Source organism: Xiphophorus hellerii, chromosome 2 (assembly GCF_003331165.1).
Source record: "Xiphophorus hellerii strain 12219 chromosome 2, Xiphophorus_hellerii-4.1, whole genome shotgun sequence".
NCBI classification, from domain to species: Eukaryota; Metazoa; Chordata; class Actinopteri; order Cyprinodontiformes; family Poeciliidae; genus Xiphophorus; species Xiphophorus hellerii.
In genome coordinates, this window is record NC_045673.1 from 29382759 (window position 1) to 29401235 (window position 18477).

Below are 18477 nucleotides of genomic sequence, written 5' to 3' on the forward strand. Positions count from 1 at the left end.
AATCTCCCGCTCCCTTCTTCCCCCATTCATGAACAAGATCGCGAGATACTTGAACTCCTCCACTTGGGGCAGGACACCCCCCCTGACCCGGAGAAGGCACTCTACCCTTTTCCGGCTCAAGACCATGGCCTCGGATTTGGAGGCACTGATCCTCATCCCGGCCGCTTCACACTCGGCTGCGAACCGCTCCAGCGAGAGCTGCAGATCACAGCCTGATGAAGCCAAAAGGACCACATAATCCACAAAAAGCAGAGATGAGATCCTAAGGCCACCAAAACGGATCCCCTCAACACCTTGGCTGCACCTAGAAATTCTGTCCATGAAAGTAATGAACAAAATCTGTGACAAAGGGCAGCCCTGGCAGAGTCCAAGTCTCACCGGACATGAGCCCAACCTACTGCCAGCAATGCAGACCAGACTCTGACACCGGTCATACAGGGACCTGACAGCCCGTATCAAAGGGCCCGGAGCCCCATACTCCCAGAGAACCCCCCACAGGGCTCCCCAAGGGACAAGGGCGAACTCCTTCTCCAAGTCCACAAAACATATGTAGACCGATTGGGCAAACTCCCATGCACCCTCCAGGACCCTGTGAGGGTGTAGAGCTGGTCCAGTGTTCCACGACCAGGGCGAAAACCACACTGCTCTTCCTGAATCCGAGGTTCGACTATCTGACGGATCCTCCTCTCCAGGACCCCTGAATAGATCTTGCCAGGGAGGCTTAAGAGTGTGACCCCCCTATAATTGGAACACACCCTCCAGCCTCCCTTTTTGAACAGAGGGACCACCACCCCAGTCTACCAATCCAGGGGAACTGCCCCCGATGTCCATGCAATATTGCAGAGTCGCGTCAGCCAACACAACCCTACAACATCCAGAGTCTTAAGGAACTCTGGGTAAATCTCATCCACCCCTGGGACCCTGCCACCGAGGAGCTTTTTAACCACCTCGGCGACCTCGTCCCCAGAGATTGGAGAGCCCAACCCAGAGTCCCCAGACTCAGCTTCCTCAATGGAAGGCATGTTGGTGGGATTGAGGAGGTCTTCGAAGTATTCTGCCCACTGCCCACAACTTCCCGAGTCGAGGTCAGCAGCACACCATCCCCACTTTAAACACTATTGGTGCTGTTCTGCTTCCCCCTCCCGAGACGCCGGATGGTAGAACAGAATCGCCTCGAAGCCATGCTGAAGTCTTTCTCCATGGCCAAAATCCTCCCACGTCTGAGTTTTTGCCTCAGCAACCACCCGAGCCACATGCCGCTTCGCCCGCCGGTACCCATCAGCTGCTTCTGGAGTCCCACAGGCCAAAATGGCCCAATAGGACTCTTTCTTCAGCCTGACAGCATACCTCACCGAAGGGATAAAACACAATAAACCAATAAAACACAATGTCAATGTGTTTTATTGGTCTTTTTTAGTGGTAGACCAACAAAACAAATTGTGGTAATGAAGAAATGTAAGGTGGTTCTCAACAAAGAATGTGGAATGCATATTCAATCGCTGATTACCCTGAGTGGAGCTAGCCCCGCCTTTGAGACATGGTTCCTCCTCTGAGCTGGATTTTCCAAGCTTTGGAGCTTCTGCCTCAGAGAGCACCCTGGCTCCGCCCAGCTCCTTCAGACTAGCCAGCATCAATTAGCAAACACCTGGTGGAACTGAGCATATGCTAAGCTCATTATGGGAGGTACTTATCAGTGTAATGATGGTAATAAAAACATTGTTAAAGGGTTAATAGAGAAGCCATGTTGTGAAGTCTTCCTGAATGTGAAGTTTCAGAAAGAGTTTCTTAAAGAGACAGAGGCCCAATTTCAAGGCGTTAATTTGCATTGTCTAATTACTTTTATGTCATATTTCATATATTCATCATGTTTATACCAACTCAAAGTAACATTTATTGATTATGCTATAAAATAGCTGGAAAATACAAAATGCTTCCCCTTTAAAAAGGCTGAGAGAAAGTTGGAGCTGGAGTCGGCTGTGATGTACCGCAGGGAGATGACTTCATGCTTGAGCAACAGTCAGCTAGATTCTTCATTGGTTCCAGTGGAATTGGGCTTCATTCACCAGGGGCCTGTAGGGGCCTGGCCTGCACTTTTCCCACAGTGGCCATGTTAGCATGTGGTCTTTGTGTGGATTCCTACAGACAGAACGTTAAAAAAATCTCAGGTTCTTTCACAAAAACATCGACTGGCGAAGATGCACACTTCAGTCTCTGGTAACCGGACACCCCCTCTCCTGCCATGACTGACAGCCTGCAGTAGAAGTCCAGATCCAGGCCCGGTTCTTCCTAATTGGATTTGTGAGGCATCCTGCCACAGGCCTCTAATAGGCCTCTTGTGAAGCAACGCTCACCCCCCTCAGGCCGGCGGCAGACCACTTCCTCCCCGCACTGGGACTCATGGACACACTGAAAGGCATTCTTGGCTGCGGGTCCCCTGACTCCTCAGGGCTATTAGGCACTTGTAGATTCTGAAGGGTTGTGACAACAACAGGACACAACATTAAAGAGAGAACAGAGACAAATGAGGTACAGGGGTTTATCATTTAAAAGACTGGGAAACTTCCCCGGTCGTGTTAGATCTGAATTTATTTAGCCCCTTAAGCTGCTCAGGCTTTCACTTTAAATTTAAGCACAGAATGAAAAAGGGAGTGAAAAGAGCAACAACCGCTTTGCAATGAAGCATGTTTCACAAAAAATATGTAAAAATTTTGTTTGAGGGAAGCAAGGAAAATGAAAACAGGATGGGAATATGATTAGCAGTGAAACAGGCAACTCGGACTTTGTGAAATTAACATAATTCATAGTCCAAAAACAGGGAGAGCAGTGGTGCCCCTGAAGGGGGGATAGAAAGGGGCTATTGCCACCCCTGGTAAAATGCCGGCCTCTTCACAGGCATGTTCAGTTCATACAAAGACTTACAGACATGTTGCAGATTGACATCACACTCACAAGATCCTGCCCCCAGCTCCCTGCTGGAGGGCAATAAACTGCTTAATGATGATGACTACCATTGGTTTTGGCTGCCAAATTGTCAACATTGCGCACTAAACCTTAAATGTAAGCATGATATATAGAAAAAAATGGATGCAGTGCTTTGCTGCCAACTGTCAACACTATAACAATTAGATAAAAAGTTTTAATTAAAAAAAGCAATAGCAAGGGAGAAGGAAGTAGGTCAGTTATGCTAGCTTGACTTTGACAACCTTAACATGCAGATGTGCTGCAGAATCTAGTGTTTTGGTTCAGTTAAAAAATAAGGCGACCCACACACCCACTTTCTGACAGATAAGGTGTTTAAATTAGCTAATCAACCACAACAGTGTTCCGGCAATCACTTTAAACATCATGTCTGAAAACACAAAACTGTAACGGACTGAATGTTTTCTTCTTTGTGTGGGAAATGTTTGAATGTTTTTTTGGTGTTGAATGATACACTAGTGCAGTTGTTGTCAGTCAGTTAAATGGCAACGAGTCGATGTGAAGCGTAGCTGGCTAGCAACACGTTAGCAACCTTCGTCCCTTCGGGCTCCTTTCGTGACCCACTTTTTTTTTTTTTAATCTTTGATACTTTGTCTTTTAGCCTTCTGTATTTGCTGCAATATTAATTGCCCAAATTGGGATACGAATAAAATGAATCTGAATCTGAATCTGAATCACATTTCATTTCCATTCAGTTCTTGTCCAGTTGTGTTGTTGTCTGACTTGGACTAGGGCTAGGGCAACTTGAATTTACCAAAACTACTAACTATTATCAAGGCCCTCTCTACTTTTAAGGCAGTATTGTGCGAGTAAAAATGCCAAATTTGAAAAGCATCTCTTCTCCTCTCCGGCTTCATGGTGATGCTGTTCTTCTTTTTATGACGCTTTTAGAAAAAACTGAAAGTGTCCAATACCACCACCATCTGGTCTGGAGTGGGAACTGGAGCTAATGCTGTTCACTAATAGACAGATCTTACATCATACATCTGATAATGGATTGGATAAAGACAACTTCCGTGTTTTAGTTAAAAAACTGAAAACAGATCATATTCGGAGCGATGTAAAACTGAAGATACCTGCTACATTTAGTGTTCAGGACAAGTATTGTTTTTGTTGTGGAACGTCTGTCACTAAGCTGTCAATGTTTGATTTTTTGAGGCATGAACACATTATTTACTTTGTTAAACAATATTACATCAAGGTCCACTATCAGGATTGTTTTGTTTTGTTTTGTTTTTGTATTCTTGGCCATTTAAACTAATTAATAAAAGATTATTCAGGCATCTAAAAGGCCTACATTAGCCTAAAGTAAATACTGAGATGTAATTTAAAACATACTGAAATTTCAGTATATTTAATAGTTGACTTTTAAAGTAAGCTTAAGTGAATTTTTAAAAATTCTATTTTGAGCATATATACTGCTCAAAAAAATAAAGGGAACACTTTAAGTGTTAAACACCTGTTTAAGTGTTCCCTTTATTTTTTTGAGCAGTGTATTTTAAAACACACACAAAATATCTTTAAAAGCATATTGTTTCATTGGTACACTTGAGCAAATACATATTTTGTTCACTTAAAGAATACTTTTATTTCACATATTTCTGAAAAGGGTATTGTGGTACAATTATATTTAAGTGTGTTTAAAGTTATAATGCCAAAATTACAAGAATACTGTTAGTATACTTTGTATATATTTGTATATAGTACACTTAATACTCAGTATATGTAAAATGTACTGACGCAAACGTAAGTATGTTTGAAATATACTAAAGTATTTTTGTCACTAGGGGAGTCTTTTTTTTTCTTTGTTTAACCCCTTAGCATCCTTCCAGAGAAGCAAACTGCACTAAACTCCAGCTTTGACATAAAGCTTCTATAATCCATTATTCAACTGCATTTATTAATTAACATATAGCTACCACTTTCCCTTTTAAATTCTATGGTGTGCGTATTTTTTTTTAACATATAATGTAGATTTTCATTTTGGCTTCATCTTTGCTCAAAAAAAGTTTTGGAATCTGTTTGCTTTGGCTTTCTTGACATTTGACTTCAATCATTTTCCAGCCTTTTGGACCAGATCATTTTACTTTTTCATAACTTGCAAAACACTGTAATAACAAAAACGTACCTTGTTTTCATCATAATTGTATTTCTTCACGTCATTTAAAGGATGTTTGAAATGAGCAGTTTACATCTTACACCACTAGAGGGCTTTCAATGTATTTTCAACTGTAGGGATATGAAGATATATATTTTCATTTTCTCTTCAAGCTGAAGTTTATTTGTATTTGTATATTTAAACAACAAAGCAGTTCAAAGTGATTTGCATCGTAAAAATATCATACAGTCACCAATTATGAAGCAAGCAATAAACATTACGTTTTAAATGCCATCATCAAAACTATCAAGCAAATATAAATCAGATATGTTGATCAATGTTCCACTTACTGCTAATCAAAGGTAGTTACAAACAGGTGAGGTTTTAGCCTTGAATTAAAGGAACTCTGTGTTTCAGCATCTTTGCAGTTTTCTGGAAGTTTGTTCCAGATTTAAGTCCTTTCCAAGGACTTGTAAGGTCAAACAAAACCAATATGATGCATTTTAGTTCTGATCACCTGACTCTGACATCAGCTGACAATTGGTACTAAAATCCCAGTTCGTGTTTTTTTGTTTTTTTTTTAAGACTCTGGAGTTCACTTGTTCATCTGTAGTTCAAATCTAACAGGATTTTTTTACTGGGTATTAGTAAATGTAAATTATTTAATATATAATTTGAAACTGTAATAGATCTTTTTGTCTGTTCCTGGGGACAAATGAAGTGCACTTTCAAAGTTGTTGGGGTTTTTTTGCACTAATTACCATGAAAACTGGTAATTAATTAAACTGATCAATATATGCATTGATTAGTTTTTTAAAAAACAAAAAGAAAGAAAGAAAAGGCAGGGTGTGATTTGGTACAACTCTGTTCTGTTTTAGAAGACCAATAAAACGGTAGTTATGTCAACACAAAAAATCCTGCTAAAATCTCTGGTTCACATTTACACAATAATATTCGCTGAAAGCAGCATTACTCCGCCACCAATAACTTTCCTAGACATATATTGGGGAACTCTGTAAGTTTTTACATCCTCAACATCAATTTCCTAATTTTGAGCACTTTTTTCCCCGGTTTTTCGCAAATAAGATTCTAAATCTGATCGCTTACTGGTTACTCGGGTCTGTTGCTCATAAATGTGTCTTTGCCAAAGCGGGAAGAAGTCCCGTAATAGACGGCCATTTAATAAAAGTGACGTGCCTGTGAAGCAGAGAGGAATGGTGAAGGCTTATGAGAAATGTCTGCTTTCATAGCTGCCGGGTCCATTCCAGAGGAGAGGAAGACGCGGAACATCGGCGGTGAGTGATTAGAATAACAACGGCGCGCGGACACCGAGGGTAGATTTCCGCCGTGGAACGCACGTGACCGTCGACACCATTTTTCAGCCTGCTGGTCAGCAGGACGTTTGATCTACCTCTGTTTCTTCCCTGTGAATGGCCGTGTGTGTGTGCGTGTTCTCCCACTCCCCCGCATGAGGTTGTGTGGGAAGGAAGGAGGCAAAGGAGAGAATCTCTTGTATTAATGGTCGAGGTTAACCTAGAGGGGTCAAACCCATTGGAGCTGTTGATGGATCTGGTCTGCAGGAGTTCTCACTCTTTCCCTTTCTCTTACACACACACACACGAATACATGCGCACCTATCCAAAAGGGGAATGTTCATTTAGTCCTGCCAAGAGGGAACTTCTGTTTCTAGTTTGTTGAAAGTAAAAACCCCAAATAAAAATTTATTTTGAAGCTCTATTACCATAATATAACTGAAGATTTGACTTTTAATCATTTTTAAAGAAATTGCCAAGAGGGGACCTAGAGATCTGAGCGACGTTTACCTTACAAAGAGGGGACCTTTACATACTGCAGTACACACACACACACACACACGCCTGCACACACATTGCAGACCTGGCTGTACAATCACCAGTCGGACTGCGATGATCCCAGCTGGGCAGAGATAAAGGATGGTCCAGAGGAGCAGGGAGCAAGAACGAAGAGGGCGGGGGGAGAAGACGTGATGCATGGAGGAGAAGATCAGACCGAACCTTAAAGTTCCAGCTGTTTGTCAGAGACTGAAGAGATCTGAAGTGGTGAGAAAGCTGGAGTGTCTCCCTCTCTGAGGCAACAGTTAGAACAAAATGTAGCACAAAACATGGTATTTTAGTGGCAACCAGGTGATTCCCAAAGAACAGTCAGCTAAAAAAAGTTTCACAAAGTAAATAATTCATGGATGCTTGGTATATAGGCAGTACAGGAAAATGCTGAAGGCGCCAGCTGTCCAGATGCGCCATAATAGGGAGGGGCGAAAAGTACATTTGCTCTTTTTAAATCTTGCAGGTAGAAATATAACTTCTTAAAATCAAAGATGCTACAGTAGCCTAGTTGCACAGGAAATAATATTAAATTCTACATTTAAAAAGAATCATATCATCTCCACGGGTATAGGGTTCATACCTTCACGCCTCTAGCTGATCAGATCAGAGTATTTTCAGCATTTTGGGAGTATTTATAACTTATGCTTTGGTGAACAAATGTTTTTCTAAACTGAAAAAGAACAATGATTTAGTGTAGGCATAAGTAAATTGGTGATATAATGGGGCGGGCACCAATTAAAATCTCACAGAGAGCACCGAAGTTGCTAGGGCCGGCTCTGTAATCAACTGACCATGATGGACCTGGACTTTAGTATTATTATTATACATTTTTATTATTATTATTATTATTTCTTACCTACAGTGCCAAACAAATGTATTCACGTCTCTTGAACCTTTTACACAGAATAATATGCAGCAACCATAAAATTCAACATATTTCTTTGGCGCAGCTGCTAGAGTCATCATGCATAAATGGGAAGAGCGTAACCAATAAAACATGGACGTCCACCTAAATGGACTGGCTGGACTTGGAGAGCATCACTTAGGTCTGGTCTTTATGAAAGAACAGCAGTGGAAAACGTCATTGTTGAAAGGAAGCGACAGAAAGTTTGCTACAGGGAACATTTGTTTGTCCACCACCCCTGAACACATCATCTCCACTGTAAGAGTGATGGCAGCATCACGTTGTGGGTAAATTGATTGGAGTTGAGAAAAAAATCCAGGAAAGCTGCCAGAAAACATGACCAGAGCGACACTGGATCGGTTGGAATCCAAGCATGGTCATGTGTTAGAATGGCCTAGTCAAACTCCAGGCCTACATTCAATTGAGAATTCTGCCCATTCTGTCTGCAGCTTGTAAAGAAACATCCACAAAGGATCGCAACTTTCAAAGCAGCACGACGCGGTTCTACAAACAAAAGGCTTAGGGAATTATCACAGATGCATGCCACACATTTCAGATTTGTATAAAGGAAAAACTATGGACCTTTTCATTCTGCCTTCTGATTATTTTATTACTCATCACTTTGTGTTGGTCTGCCACATCAAATCCCATTAAAATACCCTGAAGTTTATGGTTACAATGTAACAAAAAGTGAAAATACTCAAGGGGTGTGAATACTTTTCTGCATGGTATTGTGTTTTACACAGTGCTGTACATTGACCAAATAAAAGAAAAATCATCAGATTTTTTTTTTTTTTAGAACTGTAAAACTCAGAACTCACTGCATGCATGAGTAAGTTGAAAAGGACAAAGTGTAATGGAAGGATAAATCATTTATAACGGCGTCTTAACGTTTATAACCCATTCATAGATTAAATGAAGCCGTCCACCAAACTGTACAATTCTCTCCAAGTCAACTGTTTTAACGGTGAAGCTGAATTCATGACGTCCACTGAAAATCCTCACATTTCTGTTGTGGGTTTGCGTTGACCAGATAAGTGGAGAACCCGTTCTGCCCCCGGTCCGCCGGAACGTCCCACATCAAAGCCCGAGTGTTGTGATGCCTGCAGACGGAGCGCCTGGTGTTGCGGGTTAAAATGGCAGCAAGCAGGAAGAACCGAAGGAAACAAGGTCGTTTCCACTGCGAGGCATCTGAGCCGAGTTACGGCACTAATTGAATCAAGCCCGACGCTTCCACGGACAGGGCTTCCCTCACAGTGCTTTCCTCTGACCGAGACAAAAGCCTGACGTCAGAGGAGACAAGGCAGGGAGACGTCAATTATAGGGCAACGTGATCGATTGCAGGACCCGAACAGCAGTTTCCACCAGAGACGCTTCATAAGACTGACTGTGTTTAAATGCTTCGATTTCCAACATGTTCAGTTTTTTCAATGTTGCCGCCGGGCAGCGAGAGTCTGTACGGTTTCACTGCACACTTTTACAAAACTTCAAAAAATACTACAAACAGTGCCGTGTGTATTGACAAAACTACTCAATAATAAACTGTTAAGATATTAATATATATCTGCCTCTTGGTTCCATGAGTACTCCTTTAAATTAATTAATATTGAACATATTTTCAAGTTGAAAACTCCTTTGATCTGATTGATATTTTATTTTAATAAGTTATTTTGAAATGTCTGTTTATTTGTTTAGAGGGCTACATAAAAACATACAGCGGGCCGGATTTGGCCCCCAGGCCTTGAGTTTGACACGTGGTATAAGGGTTTTAAAAAAAAAAATTATTATTATTATTAACAAAGTAAACACCTTTTTTGACCTGATCACATAATCCAAGGGTATGTGGTTTTGGTCATCACTTGGTTTTGTATCTGGATTATTTTGTGTTGCTGATTCTTGTCGTTAATGTTGTTCCGTACCCGGTTGACCTGCTTTATTCAGATTGTGCCCAGTTCTGTGTGCTAATTTAGATTTTGGTTCCCGTGTTAGTTTTTAGCTTTTATTTCAGTTTGACCCTTTTTCATCCTCACTAATCAAAACTTCTGACTGATCCCATCATTTAAAAATGAAATGCGCTATGAAAACATGTCAGCTACTTTTATGTGATAGCAACTGTGGCTAACTCTTCTTAGTGTTAGCCACAATTGCCAAGAAATTCCTACCAAATTCCACTAACTAGCAGATTATTTCTTAATGTGGTATTTTCCCCCCATTATAAAATATATATCACCTGTGTGTAATTTTTAATATCAGTCAAACCTTGAGCCTGTTTAGTCCAGAAAAACACAAATGTGTTTTGTTTTTTTAAGCTCTTATGTTATTTAGCCTTTTCTGTCCCTTTTTGTGGTTTAATTTCAGCTTGTGGAAATCTTTATCCTTTAAAACTAAAAAAAGAACAGTTCCAACATGAAGTGACATTCATTTATTACACCTCCACAAACATATTAAAACACAAAAACAGTTCCAGAACCTGCCTGCGTGGCCTGCACTGTGCCATGCAGACCAAAGGCAGACGATAGGGATTCAGAGCTTTGCTACAAAGCAAACATACACGTTAGTACGGACAGTCGGTTCGCTTCACCCCCAGTCTGGACCTCAGAGTCAAACAGGAACACGTAGGAAAGCGTCGGAAAGTTTTTCAGTCCGGGTCCAAAAAGCGACTGAATGCTCACAAATTCTGTAAAGAGCCTTTGGGATTTTGTTTCTTTCTCTTTTTGTTGTTTTTTTTTTTTTACTTCTTCCTGTCGTCCTTCTTTACGTCTCGGTCGGTGAGGAAGTGACTCCATGACCTCGGCGGAGGAAGACTTCACGGCGGCTCTCACCTCCGCAGATCACGAGAGGTCAAGAAATGTTTGTTCTGACCAGGAACTCGAACACCCACAGAACATTAACACGGGAATCATTGAAAAAGAAAGAAAAAATGTTCGTGCCTGTTGAGCTTTTTCACATTTCTTTTCCCACAAAAACATCAACAAACTTCGATGTTTTCCACTGGGGGTTTTATGTAATAGACCAACACAAAGTGCCGATGTGTCCGTAGACTGTCTCCACATTTTTCCCAAATAAAAAGATCGGAAAGGTGTGTGTTTGTGTTCTGCCCCTTTAACTTCATAACCCTAAATAAAATCCAGTGCAACCAATGTTAAGAAGAACTGAAAAAACAAAAGAAAGTGGTAACAAAACCTGCAGATGCAGAAACATCAAAGAGGATGTTGTGGTAAAATGAAACTGAAACTCGCAACACGCAAAATCACTTTTTAAAGTTTTAGATCTACAATGAACCATTATATTATAACACCCAAACTGTGAAGAATTATAAATATTTATCAAATTATTGGCCTTTTATACTCACCTGTCTTATTATTAAAGTCTTGAAGAAAACTTAATTTTCAAATCAAAGGTCTCCTCACACCACACCATTCCTCATAAAAAGCCAAGACTGTTTTATATGGTTTAATCAAATGTGGAATTAATAATTATATGAAAACCCTAACCACAACAACAGATATGAAAATAGCATCAGATAAGATAGTGGTGTTCTAACTTTTTGGCCAAATTTGTCACCTTGAAATCACAAAAATAATTTCTTGAGACCTTTTTTTATTGCGCTGCAGGTCTGACTGATTCCTTCGCCCAAATCTACAGTAAAACTTGCTGGACGTTTATGGTTAGATTTACTGCAAAATCGAGATGAACGCATAAACTTTAAATAATGATAATAATAAATTTTACTTATAATATGTGAGAATTGGGGGGGGTTGCTGCAGTGTGAACATTCAGTGACCCAATGTTACATCTGCCACTGTTTTCCCAACCCTCCATTATACTAAGCGTTACTGCTGCTTACATAAACATCCTAATATTTTCTTTAATAAGTCATTATCTCTCCACTTTAGCCAATGCATGACTTGGTGTTGATCTATCACATGGAATTATTGTAAAATACCTTAAACATCAGAGTTTAAGGTGGAAGAAAATGTGAAAAAGATCAAGACATTCAAGGTTGTGTATGTATGGACTCTTTAAAGGGGCAGCATTATGTGTTTTCCAGGCACATTGTCACATTTTATAGCACAATCAAGTAACTACCTTGCCTTCAGTTGGCATAAAAATGCTATATACATCAAATATGACTTGAAATTTGACATTATATTTTAATGCCTTGAAATTGGGCTTCTGTCTCTTTAAAAACTCCAGCTCTTTCTGAAGCTTCGCCTTCAGGAAGTCATCACCTCATCACTTCTCTATTAATCCCTCAAACAATGTTTTTACCAGCATTGCACTGAGAGGAAGCTTGTATAATGAGCTCAGTAGAGGCCCAGTTCCATCAAGTGTTTACTAATTATTGCTGGCTAGTCTGAAGGAGCTGAGTGAGGGAGGGCTGATCTGAGAGGCAGAAGCTCGGAAAACTGCGGCTCAGAGGAGCAGCTTGGTCTAGAAGGCGTCGCTAGGTCCACCCAGGCATTCTGCATAGTTCAATGGTTGCTACGGTGACTAAAGGATTCCTCAAACACACATGAAAGAATCAAAGCAACACTCCAGGTATGTCACTATAACATGATGTAAATCTCAAAAAAGTCAATGTTACATAATACTACCCCTTTAAACCGTCCTTCTGTCGTTTGCTAACAACTTTCCTCGATGCCATTTCCTCTTCAGTCAAACTTGGGCTGAAGTTTCTCCGGAAGCCGTGTGGACCCACGAGTTAAGGCATATTTTCCACGTCTACCTACCTATGTTCTTCGGGAAGCTGGAAACTCCAGAAACAAGTCCGTACCCTGCCTCTGCAAGGCGTTCCGGTTTCAGAACCTCTGGCGGGTTCACATGGCCCAGGAGATGTTGGCCGCGTGCTCCTTGGCCTTCATGCGCAGCACGGCGATGCTGGACGAGCGCCTCTCGAACTCGGGCTTGGCCTCGAAGGCAGGGTGGCCGTTGGTGGCCGGCGTGAGGAGGGAGTCGGCGCCGAAGAAGTTGTTGAGGGAGACGTGTCCGAACTGGTTCTGCTGGCCGGCGAAGCCCACATAGCCGTGGTCGGCGGCGGTGGAGGCGGCGGCGCGGGGGGAGTGGGAGTAGGAGGTGACGCACGGAGGGGACCCCCGGGGCAGCATGCAGGAGGACACCACGGAGCCGCCGGGGGCCGCGCTCGGCCACAGGTTGTTGGGGATCTGATGGGAATATTTTCACATTAAATCCACTCAATGTTGACATTTTTCCTAAGGACAACAGAAACAGCTGAACTGGGGAAATTACAGCTTAAAGTTTAAAAAACACAAACTAGATTTTTATTTTATTTTAATCTGAGATCTTCACATATCAAAATCCACACTGCAATAAAAAAACATGTTCAATGATGAAGTCTGAGACTTTTGATGTTAAAGAAGAACTAGGGGGGCACCAATAAGTCGGACCTGATTTCCTTCATTTTGGGAGCCAATCTTTTCTACCTTAGCTAAAGTCTAAACATCAAGCACTGTCCTCGGCTGCTCTGTGTTGACGGATGTCTGGCTGTTAGCCCCGCCTTCATGTCTGCACATTTGCAGTTAACAAAAGTCACCCCACTGTTACGAACTCAGCGATTGTCTTGCTTTATTTAGCGGCATTTCAGACAAAAGAAAATAAATTGGTATTGGCTAAAATCGGAATCAGCAGGTCAGACTTTTTAAAGATCAGTGATCAGAGATCGGCCAAAAATCTGCAATCGGTGCACCTCTTAGAAAAACCAAGAGGTATTCATTAAGAAAAACAGCAATATTTGGTCCTTTGGTCCAAGTTTGATGTTGACTTTCCTCATTTTTATTTCACATTTCCTAATACAAACAGAAAAATCTTTAAAGTTTTAAAATGCTATTAATTTATTTACATTTTATACTCAATATGTGTGAATTTACCACAAAAATGCTGTTTAAATGAAAAGTCGTGGTATTTTTTTTTTATTATTTTTTTGAGTGCCAACATTTACTTATTTATTTTGTAGGAATGCGATGAGAAATAGAATGATTGAATCCTTGTATTTTCATAAAACTGTGAAAATATGTTTTAAATCTGGTCGCTACGGGCCAGCATAATGAAATCTATGAAGATGAATTCAAGCGGATGCGTTAATAGTCTTAAAGTAAACTCACATATTATGGCAGCAGCTCAATCTCACGATGTAAGAAAATATTTATTTGAGAACATTTATTAAGAAAGGGAACAAAAATCTATGCTCAGCATTTCTTTTTCTTTATTTTTAAAAAATTAAAATCTCAGATTTCTTTAAATCCTATGAGACAAAAGAATCCGCAGCATTTTTAAACCCATGCTTGACAGAAGTTGATCAGTGTTGAGGAGTTTCAATAAGTAATCAGTGACATCCTAAAGTATAAATATAAAACACAACTCTGAGGGTGATTTAATCTAGCCATGTCTTAAAATTGGAAATTCACAAAAATATGCTATTCAGTTAAAGCACCTGCTTCTTTATCTGCAGAAAGATGGGAAGCTAAGAGAAATTAGCCTCACATAAAAAACTGCAAAAAAAAAAAAAGGAGTTAAAACATCAGTAGTTAAAAACATTCATGGATATAAACACAGCTGTATGTGTGATTCTGCTACTGCAATAACATCTGAAATTAGTATTATATTTTTTTGTTTTTACATATGTTCACCAGGTGTACCAATAAATGTGGAGCATGCTGTAATTAAAAATACAAGTTATCACATTCCAGAAGCTTGCAACTGAGCAACCTGTTCACCATTCAACAGATAAAAACTCGACTTTTTTAAGCTACTCTCAATAATTAACTTAACATAAAGTACTGTCTGATAAATGGGATCAACTGTGTGTGTGATTAATTTTCTTTTTTGTAAAGTACCTTGAGACGACATTTGTTGTGAATTGACGTTATAGAAATAAACTGAATTGAATTAAAAGACGACGCTGATTTTTACTGTCAGACCAGCTCACATTTGCATGTTTATGGTACAAAATTCGGACCCAGGTCCTGGTTTAAGAAGCCTAATAAATAAATACATTATAAATATAAAAGTACAAATTTGAACTATAAAAAAGATATCAGCTAAAGAGTGAAATGTGAAAATAGACCCAGATAAAGACTTCTACTGATGCCTAAGTGAACTGGAAGGTTGGTGTTGATCAGATGAGCAAACTGAGCCTGACTTGCAACGACTTTTAGCCTGGACCAATGGAGTAACGGTTTGATGAATGAAATCTACCTCCATGACTTCCTCCTATGTCCAGTTCATTGACCAGACAAGCTGAACAGGAAGTGAAATACCTTCCATTTCTGGGTTAACACACCTACAGTCTACGGTTTAAAGATGTTACAGGGGAAAAAGCCATAAGACGAACTCATTTGGAAATCTAAGGTTGCAGAAAAGTTAATCGTTCAGTGACCATTTCTAAGTTTAGCACAGAGGACAAAGAAGACATTTAGCGAGAACTCAGGCAGGATCTCTGACTCGAGGCAGCTTGGACGAACCTATTCGATGTTACTCTGCCCGATCCGATGAGATGACGGCCGAAATAAGACGACACAATCATGCATTTGTTCCTGGTTACATTGAGTCTAAATAAGGTATTTTAAATACGTAAACTTTCTTACGGCGAAGACGAAAATGGATGTAAAGAAACACCTAAACTGAAGGTTGTTTACTTAATACCTTCTGCCCGAGTGTGGCTTTCAGAAAACAGAGAACATGAGATAACCACTGTTTGAGACAGAGTGAAAGTCCACTTTGACAGTGAGACTAACTTGTTTCTGCAGGAACAATATGTGGTCGCACCAGAGGAATAATCCTGGATAGTTAAAAGTCTTCTAAAGAGGCCAGTTGAAAACATGTGTCACATTTGGTGGAAAAAAAGCACCAACAGAAGACCGGACTAACGTCTAAAAGCTACAAGAACTCAGGATGGGTTTTTAAAAGCAGATCCATAATTGGCTTCAGCTGTGCTAGTAAGGCTGGTATGTAAGGAAGCCCTTCAGGAACATTTGGGAAGAAAATGCGAGGCAGCCCAGGCAGAGTTTTGAACGAAACACTTCGTCTTTTCCAGTTTCATTTCAGAGCATCTTCATTTGAAAAACCCGTAGCATGGAGCTTCTATTTCTTTCTTAGAAAAACTAAAAAAAGAGAGAGAGAGAAGAAAAAAAAGCTCCACAACACTTGGAACTCCTTTTGGAGACTCGGTGTCAGTTTGTGAGAGGGGAATGCCTAACCAAAGGACAGACTGACATCCCGCGTCTCCTCTCACCTCATCTTGTACCTGACCTTTGCTCAAACTGAAAGATTAATGGTCGGCCGACATGAAATCTGATATGAGGGCCATTCATTCCGACGTGACACCTCGCGGGGGCTCTAATCAGCGTTCCGGGGCTCTTATCTGAAGATGGCTTTCACAGGAAGTGATTCATGGCGAACGAGCCGTTGGCTCAAGTTGTTGTGCATTTTTGTCAAAAGTGAGCGGACCCAGGAAAGATCGGAGGCCAAGTAGGAGGATTACACACAAAATAGGTCCAGGGAAGAAAAAAAACGAGTTTGGAAGATAATTAAACTTTAATCTTTTTATTATTATTATTATTATTATTACTTTGATTAAGGATATTAGTTTGTACATTCAATGTTCATTAAAAACATTAAGTATGAGTTTTGTTCCCTACATCTCTCATTAGAATTTAATGATTTTAAATTGGGCTCAGACAAGCATCATGTTTCTGTCTGACAGAGAACATGAAGATTGATTCATACGAGTTGGATTATGAATTAATATATCGAGTTCATACAAGGTAGGAACTGTCATTCAGTTTGCAGTAGAGAAAGTTCAAATTAGCTGCAGTGAATTTTAAGAACGTGGGTTCAAATCGATTAAATATATTTTACGTGGTATACTGATATAATTTCGGCTCGGAAATAAAGATTAAAATCTAACCCGAGACGGAAAAGACCGTCTGCAAATGTCTTAAACTGTAAACGTTGGTTTTATACAGAGCGTTGGTTTTTTAGCCGGCAGCATTTCTTTCACTTCCAGTCCGAAACATAAAATTAACAAAAATAAGAAATAAATAAAAACACCTGATATAAAAGAAACTCGCCTGTGTGTAGCTGTCGGACCGAGGTAACACTGATAGATCGTATGTGGCTGCGAAGTGACTCTTGGCCTGTTGGATCTGTCCATAGCGCTCCCTTTTCCTCCACTTTGCCCTTCTGTTCTGGAACCAAACCTAGTAGGAAGAAATTGGGAGAGAGAAAAAAAACTCAACATACCGCAGTTTAAATCCAGAAACTAAACTATTTTGGTTAGAAAAATGACTAGCTTTAAGTTCACTAACAAATTTAATGTGTCTGCTTGTTGCTTTGTTTTGAAAATTAACGTATCTTGAAAAATGTTCTTTAAAAGAAAAACAGCAAAAAAAACAAACAAAGGTAAGCTAGGTTGCACCGTACCTGTACCCTGGCCTCCGTTAGCTCCGTCCTCATGGCCAGCTGCTCCCGCACATAAACATCTGGGTAGTGGGTTTTCTGGAACACCTTCTCCAGCTCCTCCAGCTGCGCGCTCGTGAAGGTGGTCCGGTGCCTCCTCTTCTTGCTGCTGGACACGTTGCTGTCGCACTTGTCCCCCGCGTCCTCCAGCTCGGTCTTTTCCGGGCCGCTCGTGACCGGAGACGCCCGCAGGGAGCAGCAGCTGTCGATGGACCTCGCGAGATCCGAGCGCAGGGAGTCCTCGTCCGTTTTCGGTACGCCGTAACTGGCTGATAGGAGAGAAAATTATTATATTATATTATATTATATTATATTATATTATATTATATTATATTATATTATATTATATTATATTATATTAACAAAAAATAAAATTGGGGAAAATAAACATTTTCTCTCTAATGTGCACACAGATGCGCACCACGCCGTTCACAGGAGCACAACAAAAGTTCCGACTCACCGCTCTGGTCTCCGCAGGGCGATGAGCGGTGCTCGGCGCCCTGCAGTCCGAAGGCCTGCGCGCACTTCGGGGACGGCTTGTTGAAGTACTGCGCGCTGTCCAAGCTCTCCATGACTTGGTCCATGTAGTACTCGCTGGCCTTCATCGCCTGGCTTTTCAAGGCGAACTTATCCTCTATGTACTCCATCATCATTCCAATAAAGTGCTCCCTCTAATTAAATGTCAGCATCTATAAATATATATATATATTTTAAAATGAGTGTGGGGAGGGGAGAAAAAACGTAAACAGAGGAGTGGAGATGTGTCCTGTAATGCAATAAAGCGCCAATGGAGTTTTAATTTGCTGTGCGGCGAAGCCCCGACGTCTAATAGACCCGAAGAGCAGCTATGAGATCCTTAAAGGTCCCGACGCAGAACCTCCTCCTCCTGAATACACTGACAAAACAAACGGTTAGAGTTTTATCAATAAATTTGGCCAAGCAATTTGTAAAAAAAATTTGGGATATACTTTACTCAGTATTTCTGATGAGAAATTAAAACAGTATTAGAATAATTTAATTGGTTAAGAAAAAATATGTAGCCTAAGTAATTCAATTAGGTAGCTTGTAACTAATCACTCAAAAATGATTTTGCTAATCTTGTTTGTTCTCCCGTGTTAAGCTATAGAAGTAACTGTGAATAAGGCATTAAAATAGTG

The 18477-nt window shown here is 40.5% G+C and overlaps 1 protein-coding gene across 1 annotated transcript; it reads right to left on the reverse strand.

The window, feature by feature from the left end:
* Positions 1-12021: 12021 nt before the first annotated feature.
* alx1 (ALX homeobox 1) lies at positions 12022-18134 on the reverse strand. Its single transcript, XM_032578744.1, has 4 exons — positions 17781-18134; positions 17285-17589; positions 16933-17061; positions 12022-13008 (listed from the first exon to the last, which is right to left on the reverse strand). The coding sequence occupies exons 1-4, from the start codon at positions 17971-17973 to the stop codon at positions 12664-12666; spliced, it is 972 nt and encodes a 323-aa protein (XP_032434635.1). The 5' UTR covers positions 17974-18134; the 3' UTR covers positions 12022-12663.
* Between the last annotated feature and the right edge of the window lie 343 nt (positions 18135-18477).